This window comes from Coptis chinensis, chromosome 2 (assembly GCF_015680905.1).
Source record: "Coptis chinensis isolate HL-2020 chromosome 2, ASM1568090v1, whole genome shotgun sequence".
Classification (NCBI taxonomy): Eukaryota; Viridiplantae; Streptophyta; class Magnoliopsida; order Ranunculales; family Ranunculaceae; genus Coptis; species Coptis chinensis.
This window is the reverse complement of record NC_141457.1, coordinates 10184533-10207051: the sequence shown is the minus strand read 5'-3', so window position 1 is coordinate 10207051 and position 22519 is coordinate 10184533. Positions and strand designations below refer to the sequence as shown.

General features: G+C 37.6%; 2 protein-coding genes across 2 annotated transcripts; both read right to left on the bottom strand.

Moving 5' to 3' along the window:
• Positions 1-13289: 13289 nt before the first annotated feature.
• On the bottom strand, positions 13290-13652 carry LOC147514814 (uncharacterized). The gene has a single exon (XM_086592695.1). The coding sequence runs from the start codon at positions 13650-13652 to the stop codon at positions 13290-13292; it is 363 nt and encodes a 120-aa protein (XP_086448821.1).
• A 366-nt stretch (positions 13653-14018) lies between these two features.
• Positions 14019-14894, bottom strand: LOC147514813 (uncharacterized). Its single transcript, XM_086592694.1, has one exon. It carries the CDS (start codon positions 14892-14894, stop codon positions 14019-14021), a length of 876 nt encoding a protein of 291 aa, XP_086448820.1.
• Positions 14895-22519: the final 7625 nt, after the last annotated feature.

Genomic DNA, 22519 nt, shown 5'->3' with positions numbered 1-22519 from the left:
AGATTATTTTAACAACACGTTTCTCGAAAACAATATGTACAAATTCCTTTCTTTTGGAACTTCAGATTTTGTAAATGACTCCTACTTAGAGGAAGTCAACACCATCCCGGAGTCCACACCAATTGTAGACCCGCCGGGTTGCTCCATATATCGATTACGAAGACTTGCTACCTAAGCAAGTCTTCATTACGCAAGATAAGGACACTTATGAAACATCAATGGACATTCCGCCCACACCCGATGCTTAAACCTCTTCCCTGAGTTAAAATATATTCAACTTGATCCGGATGGTAGTCACCCGATAATTATATCTTCTATGTTAACTAAGGATGAAGAGACATGTTTAATAAGGGTGATTAGGGAACATCGGTCTGCGATTGGTTGGTCCCTAGCCGACATTTGGGGGAATTGACCCTAATGTTTGCACTCATCATTATCCATTTGGAGGATAACGCGAAGACTTTCGCGAACCTCGGCGTCGCTTGAACCCCGCCATGAAAGAGGTGGTTAGGGAAGAAGTCTTGCGATTACTCGATCGCGGGTATTATATACCCAATCTCGATAGCGAATGGGTAAGTCCCATTCATGTAGTTCCTAAGAAATCGGGAGTTACCATGGTACGTAACGGGAAGGGTGACTATGTTGTCACTCAAGGTCCTATGAAATGGAGAATCTGTATTGATTACAGACGATTAAATGCTATGACAAGAAAGGATCACTTTCCCTTACCATTTATAGATCAGATGCTAGAACGTCTAGCTGGTCATGCTTTTTATTGTTTTCTGGATGGCTACTCTGGCTATTTTCAGATTATTATTGATATTGATGACCAAGAAAAGACAACCTTCACATGTCCCTTCGGAACATATGCCTATAAACGAATGCCTTTTGGCCTTTGTAATGCCCCCAGTGTACCTTCCAAATGATGTATGCTTCATATATTTAGTGACATGGTAGAGCTTTATGGAAGTGTTCATGGATGATTTTTCTATCTATGGAGACTCCTTTGAGAATGCTTGTCTAACCTGCCTAAGGTCTTGACACGGTGTGAAGAAAAGAGCCTCGTTTTTAAATTGGGAAAAGTGTCATTTCATGGTAAAAAGGGCATAGTACTAGGTCATATTGTATCTAGTGATGGCATCGAAGTAGATAAAGCCAAACTAGATAAGATAGCTTAACCTACCTAAACCACGGGTTTGTCAGGTGAGATTAGAGCCTTTCTAGGCCATGCAGGGGTTTTATAGGCGTTTCATTAAAGATTTTTCGAAAATAGCTAGGCCTTTAACTAAACTCGCTTTTGAAGGATGCAATCTTTGATTTGAATTTTAAACCGTAAAACAGGCTTTTGAAACCTTAAAAGCCCTAACCATCGCACCTATTATACTGACCTCTGATTGGTCTAAACCTTCGAACTCATGTGTGATGCTAGTGACTATGCAGGTTTGTCGTCTTTGGGACGTAAACTAGATAATAAGTCCATCTGTTATTTATTATGCTAGTAAAACATTAAACGCATTTCAACGGAATTATACAACTACTGAAAAAGAATTCTTAGCTGTCATTTATGTTTTAGATAAATTTCGTCCTTATTTGGTTGGTTCTAAAACTTTAGTTTACACGGACCATGCATGCACCATTTTAGGTACCTTCTTGCAAAGAAGGATGCTAAAGCAGAGATTAATCCGATGGATTCTTCTCCGCAAGAGTTCACATTAGAAATAAAAAGGACAAAAAGAGGGTCGAAAACGTAGTTGCCGCACCACTTATCTAGACTTACAAATGACGATAGTAGTGATTCCGAGTCCATACGGACTCTTTTCCGATGAGCATCAGATGCTATTTTTTCATCACCATGGTATGCGGACATCGTAAATTATTTAGCGGCTGATGTTATGCCTTATAATTGGACAAGAAATGAACGTAAGAAGTTCTTGGCGAGTCAAGTTATACCACTTTGGGATGAGCCCTACTTTTTAAGTATTTATGCGGATCAGATTATTCGTCGTTGCATTCCCGGTGGGAATATAATGAAGTTCTATCGTTCGCCATGACAAAGAGTGTGGTGGCCACTTTAGTGGAATGAAAACAGCCGCTAAAGTTCTTCAATGTGGATTTTATTGGCCTACCCTTTTTAAGGATGCCCAAGTGCATTACAAGGCGTGTATTAGATTTGCCAACAACTTGGGCTTAATCATGGCGTAATATGATGCCATTAAATCCAATCTTGATAGTAGAAATTTTTGATGTTTGGGGTATTGATTTCATGGGCCCTTTCCCTGTTTCCCACGGTTATATTTATATTCTAGTTGCGGTGGACTACGATCTAAATGGATAGAGGCCCTAGCTTGCCGTAGCAATGACCATAAGACCGTTGTATTTTTATTAAAGAATATATTTTCGTCGGTTTGGCATTCCTAAAGCCATCATTAGTGATGGTGGAACACATTTTGCAACAGAATTGTTGCATCCCTAGTGAAAAGTATGGAGTTACACACAAAGTAGCAACTCCTTATCATCCACAAACTAGCGGCCAAGTAGAAGTTTCTAATAGGAAATCAAAAGATTTTAGAAACAACGGTAAACCCCGATAGGGAAAGATCGGTGAAAGCGTCTATCGGATGCCTTATGGGCGTATAGAACTGCTTTCAAAACTCCTATAGGTATGTCTCCCTTTAGACTTGTATTTGGGAAACCATGTCATTTGCGGATTGAATTAGAGCACCGCGGCTCGTGGGCTATAAAAGCCTTAACTTCAATATTGATGAGGCGGGTGTCAAACGCAGTTACAATTAAATGAGCTTGAAGAAACCAGTAGCGATTCTTACGATCTCATGAAGGATTATAAAGCCAACATGAAAGCGTGTTCATGATAAGCATATCTTGCGAAAGAGTTTGTGGTCGGACAAAAGGTTTTGCTTTTACAACTCCCATCTACATATTTTCCTGTGGAAACTAAAACCCCGTTGGTCCGGCCCCTTTTAAGTTTATGAAGTCACCCCTTACGGGCAATTACCTTGGTAAATCCCAAGGACAACAGTACCTTTCAAGTTAACGGTCAACGATTAAAACATTTTCACGAACTACCCCCGATATAGAGGAAGTCCTTTTACAGACCCTATATATGAGGAATGACCCTTGTCATTGGTGTACTTCCTTTCACTTCCATTTAATGGTAAGTGCACCATTAAGGTAACCGGGCCCTCCCTATGGAGTGTGTGGCTGTAAGTACCGGATCCTAAGTCCACGGTTCACATAGTTCACGATTTCCACTCTTGCATGTTTTCTCGGATTTTTGAGTCATGTTTCCCTATGGTGTGAATTATGTCTTTATTTGCTTATTGTTTTTACCAAAAAAATAAAAAAAATAAATAAAAAAAATAAAATAAAAAAAAATAATTGTTTTCATTTTTAGATATAGATATATATCTAAACCCAGAGAACTAGCAATCCAACAAGTCTGGGGAATCTGACTTTAAACGACCCATGTTAAAACAAATTTTGTGTTTAAAAATTTGTTTGGGGGTGGGAAATCAGTCTTTCCATCCGGATTGCTCGAACTTTCTATTTGTGTTGCTTAGGTTCATTAGTATAGTTCATTGGGGTTGACGTCATCTAATTTAGTGTTCATTCGTTCGCATAACTTACGTCATGCACGCACTTCGAGGCGTTTTCCACTATCTTATATGTCACCCACGGTCGGAATAGAGTAGTTTATGGATCATTGGATTGGAAATTCTCTCCTGATCATTTCCATATCTCATTCGCAAAAATCGGACCGATAACGAAGCGGAAAATATAGTTTGAAGTAAGTATTTAAAAATCGACGAAAGTCGAAAAATCGAATTGGGCTTGGGCCCAACTCGCTACAAGATTTCAGGGCCACAAGATCCTCCAAAACTTAATCGCACTTCATCTTCTCAAACCGACTTTCACTAATTAAACCCTAGCAACCAAAAATTCAAAAATAAATAAATAAAAATAAAAATAGAATACATCAAAATAGAAACACCACCCATGCCCTTTGTGAAACACCAACACAATCTCCAACCGTTTCCACCAAGAAAACACCCACCAATTCAAGTTTTAAAACCTGCCACCGTACCTACCATAACCACCACCGTTGTGTTTAGTTGGTTTTCATCAAACTTGCATCCACCACCATCTACAAACCCCAAATCGGGTTGAAACTCAAGAGCGCCTTGCAAGCTTCAAGCGACCGACCCGCGCTCAAACACCGTAATTCAAAAACCCACGAGCGCCGACTAGCGCCGATCTGGCAGCGCTATCCTCCCCGTAAGTTAATGAGGGAAATTCGATTTTCTGAGGTTTCTTCCAGGTTTTCGCGGTGTTCTACGAGTAGTTTTGAGATGACACCTCCTATAGTGATTTCGAGCAGTCATTTGAAGACTTGATGGGAACCGATACCTATGGAGCATCGTTCGCCGGCCGGATCGTGCGCGATTAGGATGGCGGCATCATCTTCGGTGAGTGATGACGATTCTTTTCACCTAAGCTAACCGAATTCTTCTATAATAATATTACTTTTATTGTACCCAAGAAGGAGAACAAAAATTTTCCCTTGCTATTGATGACACGACTATGAAATTCAAGAAGCAATTGATAGCTTTGGTTTCGGGGGTTGCCATTACGACCTATGCACGTGGGGATATATGACGATAACTCATACCTATATGAATATGCCTATTTCCATGAGTATTATGGGGGGAGGGGTGTTTCATATCATGAACCAAGACCAATATAACATCGCCTCGAAAGTAGCCTATCGCTGAATGTAGGCACAACCATGTTGTTCATCATGATGAACATTCTAGGGGAACGGCAGGTTTACTACGCCAATAATATCATTGGTGACGTTTTCCTTGCTTTGAATTTGAGGGACATCGTCGGTATGACATTCCCCAAGTTTTAGTTGCTACTCTGAAGCGAGGCCATACCTTAAGGCATAAGTACCTTCTTATGCCCTGCCTTGGTTTGCCGCTAAAGATGCTTGCCTACCCATATTCTCGTACCGCATTACCGCAGTTGGGAAAGGGTCAAAACCATGAGACCCACCAATCGTGTGGTAAGATCATTCGAGCCATGACTTGTCGGGATGGCGAGTGTGCAACCACATTTGGTTGCCCCTTACACCCCATCAGACCAAGTAACACTAGAGAGGTTAGCACTAGTTGATGATACACGGCGGAAGGCGTGGCAAGTTGTTATGGCATGGCGGGATGCGAAAAAGAACCTCATATAGAAGAGGAGGATGACGAAAGTAAATCTTTGGGTGCGAGGTAAGTTTTTAGTTAAGTTAGTGTCCGCTTATGTCCCAAGCAATTTAATTACGTTAACCCCATAATGGGTGGAACTCTTATAGAGTTCGCTTTTTTTATTACTATTTTTGTATGTTTTAACTTTGTTTTGCAGATGTTCCTGAATTTCACGCGCTTCAATGGTATTTTTCCTACCCTCTTTATTTAAATGCTTTGAGGACAAAGCATGCTTCTTGTTTTGGGGGCATAGAAACACGTGTAATTAAGGCATCTGTTAGGATATAGATATGTATAATATGCACTTGTTTTCTAGTTAAAATTTCAAAAATTCAAAAATATAAATAAAAAAAGTATGCTATACACTTAGGAATATTGGTATTGTTTTCTTTCTCTATGCTCTTAACAATTTAGAAGTCTCACATAGCTTTTGCATCAGAATAATTGTTAGAAACTTAGGTTAATATGTAGGTAATAATCTTTGCATCTATCTATAAATATATTACATGAGTATCTATGATGGTTAGCGATAAGTTTCAAATCTAGGCTAGAGTACTTATTCTACAAATCTGTGAGAATATAGCCTAAAGTCGTATATGAGCCGAAACATTTGAGAAATGACACAAGGGAGAAGTAAAATCCGGATAGAGAAATCACACGCCCACTTGCTTGATCACTAAACCATATCCTAAGCGAGAATTTAGGCCCTCTTTGGATCGATATAGCCGTAAATTCAAACCTATGAATTATTTTCCGCTAGTTAAGCCCCTCGAGCCTTTCTTTAGCCTTCCATAAACCACAATTCCTTTACCCCGTTACAAAACAAAACAAAACAAAAAAAAAAAAAAAAAAAAAAAAAAAAAAAAGAATAAATCAACCTACCCATTTTAGAATAAGTCCGAGAATAGAATGAGGAAGAAAGAAAAAAGAAAAACCTGTGTAAACAAAAATTAGTTAGTTGCTTCCGTGAAATAAAGAAAAGAAGTTTCCATCCAAAGAAAAAAAAAAAAAAATAGAAATAAATCAAAACTCCAAAATAGAATAAAGGGAGTCAAAAAGCCAAAGAAAAGAAAAAGAAAAAATATGGCTAAGGATGGAAACAAAGTGTAGAAGCAAAAGTAAATAACAAGGTTTCTCTAGTTACATAATATGAAGACTCTATTATCTCGGACTTGTCCTTTTGAATATCCATTTCCTTCCTTCTTAAACCATCTCCTAATCCCCTGAACACCTAATAAAGACCTCTAGCTCAATTAGGAATAGGTTAGTGTGATAGTAAGTGGCAGATGTGTTTGATCGACTCCGGCTTCCTTGTTGTCATTGAGATTGTAAGGTAAAGTGTGCCCATCGCACACCCGAGAGCAATAAAACTTGAGTGGAAAAATCGAGTGGTTTTGTCTTGACATTTATGTGAGGGACCTACTTAAGGGCGCTTATTCCGAAGTTTTTTAAACGGACCGCTATTACATTTCATAGTATTACTCATTGTTATATGTTTATTTTAGATGATTGATTATTATGCATATATTAGCTTAGGGTTCCGACCGGGTTATTCTTATGTATTTGCTAGTGAGATGTATAGATAGTTGAGACATGAATGAGAAAACAATAGTTTTATTTCTTAGTCGTTGTAGTATAGATGAAGTTTGTGAGTACCTTCATGGAAAACTCTCACGAGAGGCTATAACTCGTCCACTAGGGAATTCCTAGTGGTTTAAGGCCTTGTTGCATATGGTCAATGCAATCGCACTCAGTAAACGAGAGTAGTTAGAACTCCATTTTGGTCACTTATTCTAATTTCTCATCTTTGCTTTCGAGGACAAGCAAAATCTTTGTTTGGGGGTGGTTTGATAAGAGCCCAAAACTGTAGTTTTAACCCCTTAATAATCATACTGTTAGACCAATTATGTGAATAATAAGTAAGAGTTAATAATCGATTACGTGTTTTATGCATTTCGGGCTTCAAAGTCCATTATGTGCGAGAAATGTGCCACTTTAGCGAGATAAAGGCTTGTTGTCGCCAGAACTTCGAATGCCATATCTTTGGACTCAGACCTCGGAATTGGGCCTACCTTATGTCAAAACGACCGGCTCGGAAAGAGCTTTCCAATGGTCCAAGCCTTGACCCAATCAGAGGAGCAGAAGTGGACGAAAAGTCTATGGAAGCCAACTGCAACTGAAGAGGCCTTTTTGGACTGAAAGAATTGGGTTTTGGGCCTGATTCTCTGGCCCAAAACATGGCTCCAAGCCCATGCACGATTTTTGGATCTGAATGTATAAAAAACAAAAGCTTAGCTCTTTGTTAAGGGTAGCTAGTTAGACCTAAATTAATATATAGAATTCTAGATCTGTTTTAATTAATTAATTAAGTTTTAGTTCCATTACAATTCTTGTTTTAGATTAAATTCTTGAATGATTGTTCTTGATTGATTAGATAAATAAAATAGTTATTATTCAATTTCGTTCTTGTCATTTCCATTCTAGATCTAATTTAAATTCTTGTTCTTATTCCATTCCAGCCAATAAATTAGATTCATTATTGTTTAATTAAGTAAATCTCAATTTCTTACATTATGTTTAGTTTAGATTCAATGGAAAATGTTAGTTTGATGAATCAAGGCTAAAACCTCCATTAGAGGGGTTGATGAAGCCTTGATGAAAACTTAGTGGTTAGTATAGAATTGGTTGTAGAATCTATTCCACTCTAGAAGGTCGTGTTTCGCCATGAGAATGGGTGGACGACCTCACATGCTAGTTAGTATCCGGTAGAAATGCCATGAACACTAGGGATTAGAACTTCGAAATTCTCCCGTGAAGAACGTGAGAATTGAGATACAACATTCTACGCTAGGTCGTTAAGTTGGATTCGAGGTGGATTCAATTCCCCTCTAATTTATTTATCTAGATTCAAACAATCGTATTTCCATAGCATTCGTAGCTTAAATTAAAGTTATCAATTTCATATTGCATCGTAGTATAATCCCCCCCTCGTAAAACTCTCATAGACTTAAGACCGACTAATTAGATTAGAAAACAATTCCGTGCTAGGGAACTAGGAGTGGAACGAACTTCCTACTCCACTTAGTGCAATTCGCATCGAGAGTAGAAGCTTTGATAATTGAGTGTAAAAGGATAGTTTTAGTTTACTTACGTTGTGAATTCATCGTTCATTTCGTAGGTAAACTACTCATTTTATAGTATCACCCCACCACCATTAACGAGCTGAAAAAGCTTCAACTTGGATTTTTCTGTTGTCTCTATCATCAAAAATTTCTGCAAACTTGTCAGGTTAGTGAACATAAACACTTAATATTTGATTTTCTACAATAAACTCATCGTTGTCTTTAATTTTCTTGACGAATTTCACATGTTTCTCTTTCTAAATCACTAAAAATTAGGGTTAGGGTTTTAAGCTTAAACGTGTTATTTGTGTATCTTTATACTAACTAGACCTTGAATTATAATTTTTGATAGTATGGTTAGGAGAAAAATTTGTGTTAACTTTAAACGCACCCTTCCGAAACAATCATGGCTTCAACGTCAAGAACGCATGCTACCGACACACAGTTCTTCACCTCGAAACCCGACATAATCCCCAAGAGACCTCAATACACGTTTAATTAATAATATATTATATACTTATACTATATATAGCGATATTGGCTAAGATAAAGGATATAATTCTAATAAAAAATTTATTGTTTCTAGTGATACCGACATGTCGACCGAAAGTATTGAATTCGCAACTCGAATCAACTCATCCTCTACAGCCTCATCATCACAAAAGACCGAGACTGACGAACCAAAATGGCGTGCCACTTATCTAGCTGATGGCTTAGCTTGCCATCCCTTCGAGACTGTGGAATCCGACTCTGATCGCAAAGTTATGGACGATCATAGCATATGGAGTAGTGGTTTAAACCCTTGCTTTCCAAAAAGATCCAACTTAGATATAGTTAGAGTTGCCTGCCAAATACCAGACTCTGTCCATCATCGACATTACGCTGGAGGTACAAAAGGAACTCGATGCCAAAGTGGCAAACTCAAGGCCACCATTATTACTATTGGGCAACTAGCTGATGGCTTGCACCTTCCCCTATCTAACCTCGATCGAGAAGTGTTGAACTACCTGACCATTCTACTGGTCAAGGCACAGGCAATTTTTGGAGATTGTTGTACATTTGTAATTTCTATAATTCTCACCTTGCACCCGATGTCCGGCCATCCCAAAGAATTCGTCTTATCGACATCCAAAAACACTACTCCTTTCTTAAACATAATGAGAATAACAAACATGCATGGTATAAAAGAACCCAGTGGTTATTTTTACCCCAAAAAACGAATGAACCGCGCAGGCATCATAAGGATAAATCGAGATAGCGATTTCAAATGACCATTATACCCTATCGTCATATCTGGTCAATGGGAATCATTTGTTACGATCGCTGTTCCATCCTTGATACATATTGTCTTTAACACTAGAGGTACGTTATTTTACGACATCCCATCCCTCCTCCATCTCAGAGCTGCTATCTAATTGGTCTATCGTTGCGACTTTGTTTCAGTGCCAAAACCAGCCTCGATGAAAAGTCTTGGAGAATCCACTAGAGTAACGGATCTTCTAAGAGGCATTGATGAGAAAATCACTACTCGAACTGGCGCTGATAAATATGGCAATCCAAAACTAATAGTCGATCTTCCAGATATCAACAACTACGTCGCTCCCTTTTACTTCTTAAAAAGTATCGTCTTTCGAGGTCAAGATTCTTTACCTCCCCAATCTAATATGCCATGTAAAACTACTCCATGTCTCTTACAGCTTTGTTCCTCTGAAAAAGTAGTAAGAAAAACTTTTGATTCCACTGAATTACCTGCTAATATTCCTCGATGTTATTTTGAATATATGTTTAATGGTTTTAAAATGACTGAAGATCTTTTTCCTCAAATAAAACAAGAGATTCCCGATTTCTATAATTATTCTCTTTTGAACGATGTGTTTGATCACCACTACTTATTGTTCACAGATATGGCATCTCGTATTCCCCAAGTTCTAGTCAAATCATCAAAATCTCTGGACAAGTTTCTTAAAGGAAAACCAACAGATGGCAGTTCTTCCAAAGCTCCCCCTTCTTCCAAAGATAAGAATGTCGACATCGGACTTCTTTCAAAAAAAAGAAAAGAACCTTGCCATATTCCCGCACCACCAGCTTCGAAACCGAGCAAAACTGCAAAAACTACTACTACCATTGCACCTGCTAATATGCCCTCCAAATCTTCAACTATTCCATCCAATCCAAAGACTACTGCTTCTGATTCTTCTTCTTCAGGTGGTGATTTCGAGGTGAAACTTGTCCTTCGAGATCACACCATAGTCCCCAAAATTGCTTCTCTATTTTCTGAACCCGCACTACCAAGCCTCGGAGAAGCTCTTGTGCTCAACACTATTCTTCCTCGAGATAGGGCAGCCATGACTGAGATCAGTATAGATGAGCGATTCCAACTTTTGTGTTCTTCTATTGAAAAAGTAAGTATCTATCATTCCCCTTACTCCTATCTTAATTTACTTATTTTGTATTCATTTCACTATATCTATGTCCCTCCCAGGTTAAAGTTGCTGCTATTGGACAATTTGATAGTGAAATGGCCAGCTTCCACCGTTATAGGGATGAGAACCAACAGTTGAAGAAGGACAATGAAAATCTTCAACAATCCCCTGATAAAGTTTGGAAATATCATGCCGTCGAGATGAAGAAATACTTTGCTGAACATACGGCGTTGCACCAGAAATTGCAAAGTTCTTTTGAAGCTATGGAAAAAGAACTTGCCCAAACCAAAACTTCTCTCGCTATTGAGAAAACTGAATGGGCAGCTGAAAAGATTGAACTAGAAACTGAACTGGAGAAAGCCCATACCAAAGTGGCTGCTTATGCTGATAGCATGCAATACTGTGTGGACACCATGAAAAGCTTCAGACCCTATCTACCAGCTGCTCTTATCAAAGAATCCAATCTTGATTCGGATGATGAGAGCGAGGTGCCCTTCGGTATTGCTGCTCAGGATTTGGATACCGATGTTGTTGAATCTGCAACCCCTGCTGCTGGGACTGTCGATGCCAACATGTCTACCCCAGTATTCAATATTGATTCCTTTATTAGCACTCCTAGCTGCTTGGACGATCCAGAGATTCGAGCTGGTCTCAATACCTTCTCGAGGTGAAAAAGCTTGATACAAACCCTAACGAGATCTCCACCCAGTTCTAGTTTTCTTGTCTTAAGGCTTTGTAATTGTAATATTGATACACTGATCTGGCTATTTCTTGGAAATGATCTTGATGTTTAACATTGAATATTGATGCTGGTTAAACTGATCTTGTAACTGCTTAACACTCCTTTTGAACTATGGAAAATAGATCTTTTTGCTTTTTATAATCTCATTTTGTATGCATCACATGATAGTTATCATACTTAAACAGGAAACAATCTCATTTTCGATTCCACTCCTAATCAACAAAATATTGATACTTCATATGGGTACTTAATATATAACTTGAATTTAAAAACAAGTTTTGATACCACTCTACCTAAAAAACAGTATCAATACTTAATATATATTTGAATATAAAAAACGAGTTTCGATATCAGTCCAACTAAAAACAGTATCGATACTTACCATATATTTGTATATAAACAACGAGTTTCGATACCACTCAAACTAAAAAACAGTATCGATACTTAACATATAATTGGATATAAAAAACGAGTTTCGATACCCCTCCAACTAAAAGCAGTATCGATACTTACCATATAATTGTATATAAACAACGAGTTTCGATACTACTCCAACTAAAAAATAGTATCGATACTTAACATATAATTGGATATAAAAATCGAGTTTCGATACCCCTCCAACTAAAAGCAGTATCGATACTTACTATATATTTGTATATAAACAATGAGTTTCGATACCACTCCAATTAAAAGCAGTATCGATACTTAACATATATTTGGATATAAAAAATGAGTTTCGATACCCCTCCAACTAGAAGCAGTATCGATACTTAACATATAATTGAATATAAAAAATGAATTTCGATACCCCTCCAACTAAAAGCAGTATCGATACTTAACATATATTTGAATATAAAAACGAGTTTCGATATCACTCAAACTAAAAGCAGTATCGATACTTAACATATATTTAAATATAAAAAACGAGTTTCGATACTACTCCAACTAGAAGCAGTATCGATACTTAACATATATTTTGAATATATTTTGACATCAACATTTGCATTAAAATATCACTTATAAATACATACCTTATTAATTCACCTCACATTACTGCCTGGATTTGAATATTTTGATTCTGATCAGAAAACTTGATTTTATTGACCTGATATCGAGATGAAGATCTACAGATCACCAGGATTTTTTTACTCGAACTTGACATTTCTGTCAAGAACTGGATTTTATTGACCTGAACTTGCATTTCTTCCAAGAACAGAATTTTATTGACCTGGTATCGAGATGAGGATCTACATATCACCAGGATTTTTTTGACCCGAACTTGACATTTCTGTCAAGAACTGAATTTTATTGACCTGAACTTGCATTTCTACTAAGAACATGATTTTATTGACCTGGTATCGAGATGAGGATCTACAGATCACCAGGCTTTTGCTTGACCTATTATCAATCATATAACTCTAGTGATACAAAAATTTGTTATACATGTATAAATATTGATTTCGAAAATGACAATATCTTTATTGAATGTATAACCTTGATAACAAAAATTACACCATGATACTTGAAACATTCTTTATTGATAAAATGCTTTCAAATTGCTTACATTTTGAGGCTTTGGTAATATTACACCTTTAACCATTTATAAGTAATAAGCTCCATTGATTCTGACCTTGTGAATGATATAAGGCCCATCCTAGCTTGCTGCTAGCTTTCCAACCCCTTTTTCTTTAGTAAGTTGAGTGACCACTTTTAATACCAAGTCACCTTCTTAAAAATGCATTTCTCTTACTTTCTTGTTGAAAGCTTTTCTAAGCTGCTTATGGTAGGTGTCGAGCTTTAGCCTTGCTTGATCCCTTGTCTCCTCGAGATGGAGAACTTCTGAAGCCATTCTTTCATTATTTTGACCATTCTCTATCATCTTTGTTCTGGATGTCGATATCACCATTTCAGATGGAGTTACTGCTTCCATACCATAGGCCAAAGTAAAAGGTGATTTACCTGTAGCTATTCGAGGTGTCGTTCTATAAGCCCATAAAACGCTGTTTAGCTCATCCACCCAAAGACCTTTCTTGTCTTCTAATTTTTTCTTGATATTATCCATAATGGTCTTATTTGTTGCCTCTGCTTGCATGTTACCTTGAGCATAGTATGGCGCAGATGTGAAGTGCTTAACCTTTTAAGATTCCAAGAAAGCTTTCACCTTTCCCCCTTCGAACTACGGACCATTGTATGATATAATGGCGTAAGGCAACCCATATCGACATATGACTCGTTCAAAAAGGAAACTTATGACATCCTTTTCTTTGATATGTTGCAGAGCTATGGCTTCTACCTATTTTGTAAAATAATCTGTGACTGCCAATATGAACCTTCTTTTGCCTCTCCCTGGTGTAAGTGGACCGACAGTATCCATACCCCATAAAGCAAAAGGCCATGGGTTTGAGACACAATGTAACTCTTTAGTAGGAACATGTATGGCTTTCCCATGAACTTGGCACTATATACACTTTTTCGCATATCGAAGACAGTCCGTTTGCATTTGAGGCCAAAAATATCCCTGCCTCGTGATTTTATTAGCCAACGATCTCCCAGCTGAGTGGTTTCCACATTTGCCTTCGTGAAGCTCGGCAATGATTAGCTGCGCTTCCTCATACGATATGCATTTCAAATGTGGACCTCCAGGATTCTTTCGATACAATTCATTATCAACCAATACATATCTTTGGGCACCAGACTTGATTCTTTTGGCCTCATTTTTGTCTTCCACTACTTTCCCATCAGCTAAATATGAGATGTATGGTTCCATCCATGACGCCCCCAGTGTATCAATTTCTATGACTGCTGAGTCATCAATGTCGATGCTTGGCTTCTCTTGAACTCTGATATGCAGAGTACGACCCTCTGTGTTTTCCAGCATCGCTGCAACATATGCCAAGGCATCTGTATACCTATTCTCATTTCTATTGAGATGCTGCAATCTTATTTTACTGAAATTCTTCAACTTGGATTTTATAAAATTCAAATAATCGACCTTATTTTCACATTTTACCGAGTATCCCCTATTGATCTGGCTGACCATGAGCATCGAGTCACTAAAAATTGATAACTCTTTTACATTGAGAGATTTAGCCATCTCGAGACCAGCTCTTAAGGCTTCATACTCAGCCTCATTATTGGACGCATGGAAACCCAATGTTATTATAGTCTTGAGCCTTTGATTTTCAGGAGTAACCAACACCACTCCGATGCCACACCCCTTTCTTCCAGAGGATCCATCGACAAATAGTCTCCAACCATTTGTTCCTGCCCATGGATCGTCTGTATCGATAACATCTTCAGGCTCTTGCAACATTGTGAATTCTTCTTCTTCCATGCCCCAGGCCAACTAGCATCCTCAGATGGAAAATCAGCCAAGAAGTCGGCCAAGACCTGACTCTTTTCTGATACACGATTTCGATACTCGACTCCAAATTCATTTATTAGCACAGACCACTAAGGCATCCTTCTTGACTTAACAGTTTTCGCTAGAGTTTGCTTTAATGAGAGATTCATCATCACGATTACCGAATGTGCTTGAAAATATGGCTTTAATCTTTGAGATGAGAATAAAAGTGCCAAGGCATACTTTTCTATCATGGAATATCGAGTCTCAGCCTCAAGCATTGTTTTACTTTGAAAATAAACTGGCCTTTCTAATCCATTTTATACTTTAACAAGGACAGAGCTTATCGCAAAATCTGATACATCCAAATAAAGAAGCAAACTTTCTCCCTCATCTGGCTTTGTCAAAGTTGGCATTTCTTGCAGATATTTCTTTAATTCAGAAAATGCTTATTTACATTCCTCATTCCAACAGAATTTGACATTCTTTTTAAGCAACTTAAAAAGTGGCAGCGATCAGAAGTTCTGGATATGAATCTATTGAGCGCCGCTATTCTCCCCGTCAACCTTTGTATTTGCTTTCTAGTTGTAGGTGATGACATTTGTTGAAGCGCTCGTATTTGATCAGGATTAGCATCGATACCTCTCTTCATAACTATGTACCCCAAAAACTTACCAGAACTGACCCTGAAAGTACATTTTTCGGGATTAAGTTTCATATTAAACTCTCTCAATATTCTAAATATAGTGTCGAGGTCCTTTATGTGATTTCCAGCTTTCATAGATTTGATAACCATATCATTGATATAGACCTCGACAATACGTTTGATGAGTTTCTTGAACATCTTTTCCACTAGCCTTTGGTAAGTGGCTCCCGCATTTTTCAACCCAAATGGCATTCTAATGAAGCAGTATATTCCTCCATTGACCACGAACGCCATTTTTAACTGATCTATCACAGCCATTAGAATCTGAAAATATCCCGAATAGCCATCTCAAAAACTGATCAACTTGAAACCAGCCGTTCGGTCGACCAATTCATCAATTCTAGGCATGGGATAGTGGTCCTTTGGACACCTTTTATTCACATCGGTAAAGTCAACACAAATTCGAACTCTACCTTTTTTCTTGGGTACAACCACTATGTTTGCTACCCATTCAGAATGCTCAACTTCTCTGATAATGTCATTATCTAACATCTTTTGTATCTCCACTTGCACAACTTCTTCATACATTGGCCTCACTTTTCTATGCTTTTGATGCACTGGAGTTGCGTTTTCTTCCATATTCAGTTTATACGAACATATATCTGGATCGATACCGGTGAGATCCGACATCGACCATGCAAAAATATCTTGATTCTCTTTCAAGAATATCACCAACTCCTTTCTTATACTTTCAGCCATTTCTGTACCAATGAACGTATGAGGCTCACTTTCTGCTATACCTATATTAAGCTTCTCCACCGCCTCTATGGTTTTTCTTTCCCATGGTGGTTTTTCATGTTTGTTCATCTCTTGAGTGAACTTTACCTACTCCTGTATCTGCATGTTGGTATCGGCAGGTAAATCTTGCTGTAACTGCTAAATGGAATTTTCCAAGACGCCCCCAGTATCTTGGCTTTTCCTTTTCATCATTCCCTTTACTGTGACGAAATTACACTTTTCTAATTCGGACTAATCTCCCCTGATCTCGTGCATGATAGGGTTATATACTAAAAATATTACTTTTGTATTAACTCTAATTCTTTATATTTTGAATGAGAATCATATTGGCAAATGTTATGCATATTATATATGTTATTAGTTATATGCATGTGTCTAATACTTTATGTTGTAGATGATATGGTGTGAATACACAGAAGATCATATCATAAGTACCTTATAAAGTATAAGTAATCGTTCACAACTTAGATGGATTTGGACAAACCATTAGTACGATTGTAGTATAATCTGGTATTAGTCTATCTTGACTATATAATTACACTAGTATACTTTGTGTGTATTGAACAGGACCAAGTGAGGTTGTTTCTCCTTATACTGACTATATAAGAGAACAAATGCCTCTGTTATTATGGATGCTTGTCCTCCTAATCCGGATATAATAATGGGCACTTACATGCATTGTACATTGCTTTAAATCATCAATGAGTGAGCTTTATTGGTGAATCAACAAACTCGATGGATTGGGTAATGACATTGTATGTAAGGTGTGCTGTTGATTATAGAAAGAATCTGTGTCCTGCAAGAAGTCGGGTTGATGATGTCCCCTTGAGGAGCTAAAAAAGATTGTCATGTAAACCCTGCAGGTGGATTTATTCCGACATAACAATGAGGTTGAGTGGTACTACTGAAGGATATAAGAAGTTGATTAATGTAGTTATCAGTAACTTGACTTAATCAACGGACATTCGATATCTTAAACACGGGGAGATCAACGAGCATATAATATGGAGCCCATAAATGCTGACACATAATTTGGGATTAGGGCGGTAGTGCAACAATGGCCTTTAGTGGAATAAGCCATTTGTTGACGGACTTGGGCCGTGTGTTCGGGGCGAACATGGGAAGCCCAAGCCCGTCAGGAGGCCCAACCCTAATTTCTCCTCATGGTCCCTGTTATAGCCTATAAATAGAATACTCTCTCTCTGGCCGAAATTCACTATTCATCTGAACAGAAAAAGAAGCAAGGAAAGATAGATCCAAAATTGGATCTAGCTTTGTGAGAAAGAAGGGGATTGGTAGATCGTTGTCCACACAACGACCAATCTATTCTAAAGGAATACAACAGAAGATCAAGGGGTTGATTGTTGATTCAGATTCATAAAGCTTGGATTCTCAGAGTTATCTAGACCGATTCTCAAAGGTATGTTTTCCAATCACAAATTGTGGACACCCATTAATTCCGCTGCGCGTGGTGTTCGCGGTTTGTAGAAATAGTCATTCTGAATAATGGTTCCTACAATGCAGTCCATATACAGTTGGGAATCTGAGAACTTGATAAAATGTACTAGGCACAGCATGCATTTTGTGTATCCATTTCCTTCCCAATATGGCATTATGATCAGATTGGTGCTTGATAACCACGAATTTCGTCATCACCGTCTGAGGCCCAGCTCAAACTGGCAATTTTATCTCTCCAGCAGGATTGGTAGAAGTTCCATTAAAACCATATAAATTGAACTTTGGTAGTTTTAAATGTGACTCATCGAGACCAATTCCTTTGAATGATTTCCAAAATTAAATATTAACTGAACTACCACAGTCCACTAATATCTTTTGTACATCATAGCCCGAAATACGCAAAGTGATTAGCAACGCATTATCATGTGGTAACATTATCTTAGACAAGTCTTCCGGTACGAACATGATTGCCCCAGGAATGCTAGCCGATATTAGCTACTGACTCACTGGTACTGGTTCGATATTGACCTCGAGTACTTCTTTGACCGTCGAGATCTTCCTTATCTTATCTCGAAAAATCTTTTTCTGAGGAATTTCCCCTTTGTAAATCATGTTTATTACGCCCAATGGCTTCTCCCTTATGGTCGCTGTCTCTGCAGGTCTAACATCAGCACGAAACTCTCTCAGCTTCCCATTTTTCATTAGCCTGTCTATCTCTAATAATTGGAGACACCTATTAGTCTCATGGTTCTCGATCTTATGAAATTGACAATAAGGCCTTCCTTTCATTTCCCTAAGAGTATATTTCGGCCATACCACAAAATCTTCCTTAGCTATCCTCCGCAAAATATCTTCTGGTGTGGAATTGAGAGCTATGAAATTGCTAGGATCAAGCTCCTCTTTCAGTGTTCTGTCATACTTTCTTCGCTGTTGTGGTTGACTTTCTCGATTTGTATAATGCTCCTGAGGTCTTTTGTTATTTGACCTCGAGGAGTCTCGATTTTCATAGCGATCATTATTATCCTTATCTTTCTTCCCCGCATTAGTGACTTGTAATACTGTTTGTACCGTAGCGGCTCTCAACCCCTCTTCTACTATGATATCTCTATCAACCTTATCATACAACTCTTGCAATGTTTTCACCTTTTTCCTCAACAAATACTTATGCATATAAGATCCTGGTATTACCCCAGCTTGAAAAGCTATGACAGTTGTCATTTTTTATTCGTCCAATCTTTCTATTACCTACGTTTCAGCCTTGAACCTTGTTAAGAAATCTTTTAATGACTCCTTCTTCGCTTGCTTCAACTGGAATAAGGCTGACATCTGCTTTGGTTTCACCCCTGGTGACCGTAATTAGTGAGGAACCTTTCTTCAATCTCTCTGAAGCATGAAATGGATCCCTCTGGAATTGTGCAAAACCACTTTAATGCTTTCCCTTTCAAGCTTGACGAAAATGATCGACATAGTACAGTATCCCAATATTCGGGCCCTAATATATCGAGAACTGATGTCGATAACTAAAGAGATGGTCCATGGGGTCAGTAGCTCCCTCATATTGGCTCAATTTTGGGTTTTTGAACTTCGGAGGTAACAAGGCCCTCTCTATCTCCTTTTTTAATGGATTTCTACCGACATCATCTGCCAGCTTTCTTATCGATGCCGAAACCTTTTCCAATAGCTGGTCTCCTAATTGCTTCTACATCATTTCCTGAACCATTTCCTTTGTGACTAGCACTTTACCTTCTTCTTCTTGCACCACTTTCGATGTCGTCCTCGCTACAGATTGTACTTCTTCAAGATGACTCCTTCTCCTCTCCTCGAGATGACTCTTTCGTACTACTGGAGTTCCAAAACTCGACTCCTCGTCATCCTTCTCATACATAGCGTCTTCAGCACGTTTCTCATTTTCCTCCCTTATTGCTTTATTCTCAGCCATTAACATCTGATTTTGCTTTTCTAACTCATTCATCCTTCTCAACAAGTCTTTCAGAGATACTTCTTTTTCTTGCATTTCTTTTACTTCTTCTATCATTCTACTTGTTGATCTTCGAGTTCTTCGATCCTCATTCTTAGACACAGCCTGAGAAGTTCTTGCTGTAGCACGCTTTGGAGCATCTTGATTACTTTCCTTAACCAAATTTCTATTCTCCATTGATCCTATCAAACTCTTTCCAACTCCTTCACAATAGATATATTCCAAAACTTCAAAGAAAATAAGAAAATAATGCTCATTCTTGATCCTTACCAACATCTTCTCTTTACCACCATTATTTCAATCAATGGATTCGATCAAAGAAAAAGAAACGAAAGACAAAACAGTCGATCTTTGTCTTTGAACCCAGACGGCGCCAATGTAGTGATCAGAGAAACCAACTATGATCAATAAGATTGAATTGCTAAAGCTAAATGATAAAGATTGAATCGAATGAAACTTGTTATTGAATGACAGTATCGGTTACAGTTTTTCCTCTCTCTCTCTCTTGTTCTATATTTACAGTTTTTGTGTAATGATTTTTGGAATGAATCATTTCTTCTTTTTCCAGTCTTTATATAGTATTGTAAGTACAGATTTGCCCAATCAGCTTGTGCCACGTGCCCCTTCTCTTTTTCTTCCTCTTTTTCCCGCTTACACTTGCAACATACAAACTACAATTATGAAATATCGACCCTTACATTGATATTTTTTATTAGTCACGATATATAGACTGGAATATTGAGTTGACGATATTTGCCCACGACAGATATGACGTTGGAAATGACTTCCAATGCCATCCATCCTACGTCAATTTAGAATGTCATTACACCTCAGTACAAATTGCAACCACCTTGAAATGACAATAAATTGAACCACTGAAGACTAAACCTGAGGACTTTTCGTTGTTCAATTTTTGTCGAAATTGAGAAAGAGTGCTCCTTGAGAAATTGCGCAAGTGGGCGTTTTTTAAGAACTAAACTAGTTAACTGGTCAACCTTCAAACTAATGAATAAGCAATCCTGAACATTGGCGTACTGACTTTGATTTCCAAACAATGCCCAAATAATTGGTGTCTTATTGATGTTTGTTTCATGCAGGAAATCAAAAGTTCTCCTGACAGCACTTTGAAACCAGTACAACCTGAAGCCATTTTCTTGGCAATAACCTTTTTTTTAGTAAAGATCACGACAAGAACCTGGAAACCTGCTGATAACATGTGTTTATGCATTTTGGCAACAGTTTTGGGCCAAAATCACTGTCTATGACAAATAGTCCCGATTTAACCGGGAAATAACCTTGGAAAACTAATTTTTGGATGACTTATAAGCTATGACAAATAGTTGGGATTTGGAATTAATGTTTTCCAATTTTATCATTTTTGTCGTTTTGGTATGAATAATACTAGCTAATTGTTCATATTCCAAATAGGTGAACATTTGAGGTATGGACACTGATTGGTCATAGCTCATGTTGAAATATAAATAGTGATTGTTCATTTGTTCATACTCTAATATGTGTTTTTATTGATCGTATATTATGTTGAAGTATTAACAATGATTGTTCATATTTCAAATAGTTATGATTGTTCATACTTCAATATGTATTATCACTGATCATATATTACGATGAGTATGAACAATAATTGTTAATAGCTCATGTTGAGATATGAACAATGATTGTTCATACTCCAAACATGTATGAACACTCCAATGTGTTCTCACTGATTATACATCATGTTGAGATATAAATAATGATTGTTCATGGCTCATGCTGAGGTATGTTCATATTATATATGTCAGGTCGATTTGGTTGGGTCGGGCTGTTTTTTAATTTCGGTAAATTTGACTTTTTACCCTTTCGGACGGTTTTTTATTTCACGTCAGGAATATACCTAATTTTTCATCTCTATCTAGTCTTTGTGAGTGATTATAAAAAAAAATGTGGTTTTGAGAGTGGGTTTTTCATCTGTTTTGCCTATGCTTTTTACCTTTTGCAATGCCTTAGATAGAATTTCACTACAGTTTGGATAAAATCTAGGGCAGACAAAAATTTCTTAAAGATTTCAGCCCATGTGTTTCTAACTTAGCATTAAGCCCATGAAAATAGAAAACAAAGTGGTTCATAAATCAGATGGCCTTGGACTGGGCTTTGCGTCCGGAGAGCACTTACAACAATAAAGATTTGTTAAGTGTCAACTCCCAATTAAGGCCCCTCTTCTGAACTTAAAAACTATACTGTTACCATCTAGTCCACTGGTTAGGGAAACTAGTATTATGACGTGCAAATGCACGTGTGAGAGTAACACTGTGGTGGTGCCAAAATCTTTCGATATGGAGCCCATAATCTTTTTGTAGGAAACGCACAACTGTTCTTTTTTTATTTCCTTTTATACCTTTACAATACAACATATTACCATACTTTATTACTATACTTTGACAAAACAACTACTAAAATTTAATAATTTAAATATAGATAAAACTATCCAAAGAAATAGAAGAAAAATTACATAAAACATTATAAAATACTGTTGCGAGACTTTAGGTCGGGATCGGGATCTTTAAAATAGTAAAAGATACTATCCTCCAAATAACACTTACCTACACAAAATCATTTTTGGAGATCAATTGAGTAAGTGTCTTGTTTTCGTTAGTTGAACATCATAGAGTTTTGTCTTTGATATGATCTGTGTATTAATGATTAAGTGTTGGGATGAAAATTTGAACTTAGACTTGAGGT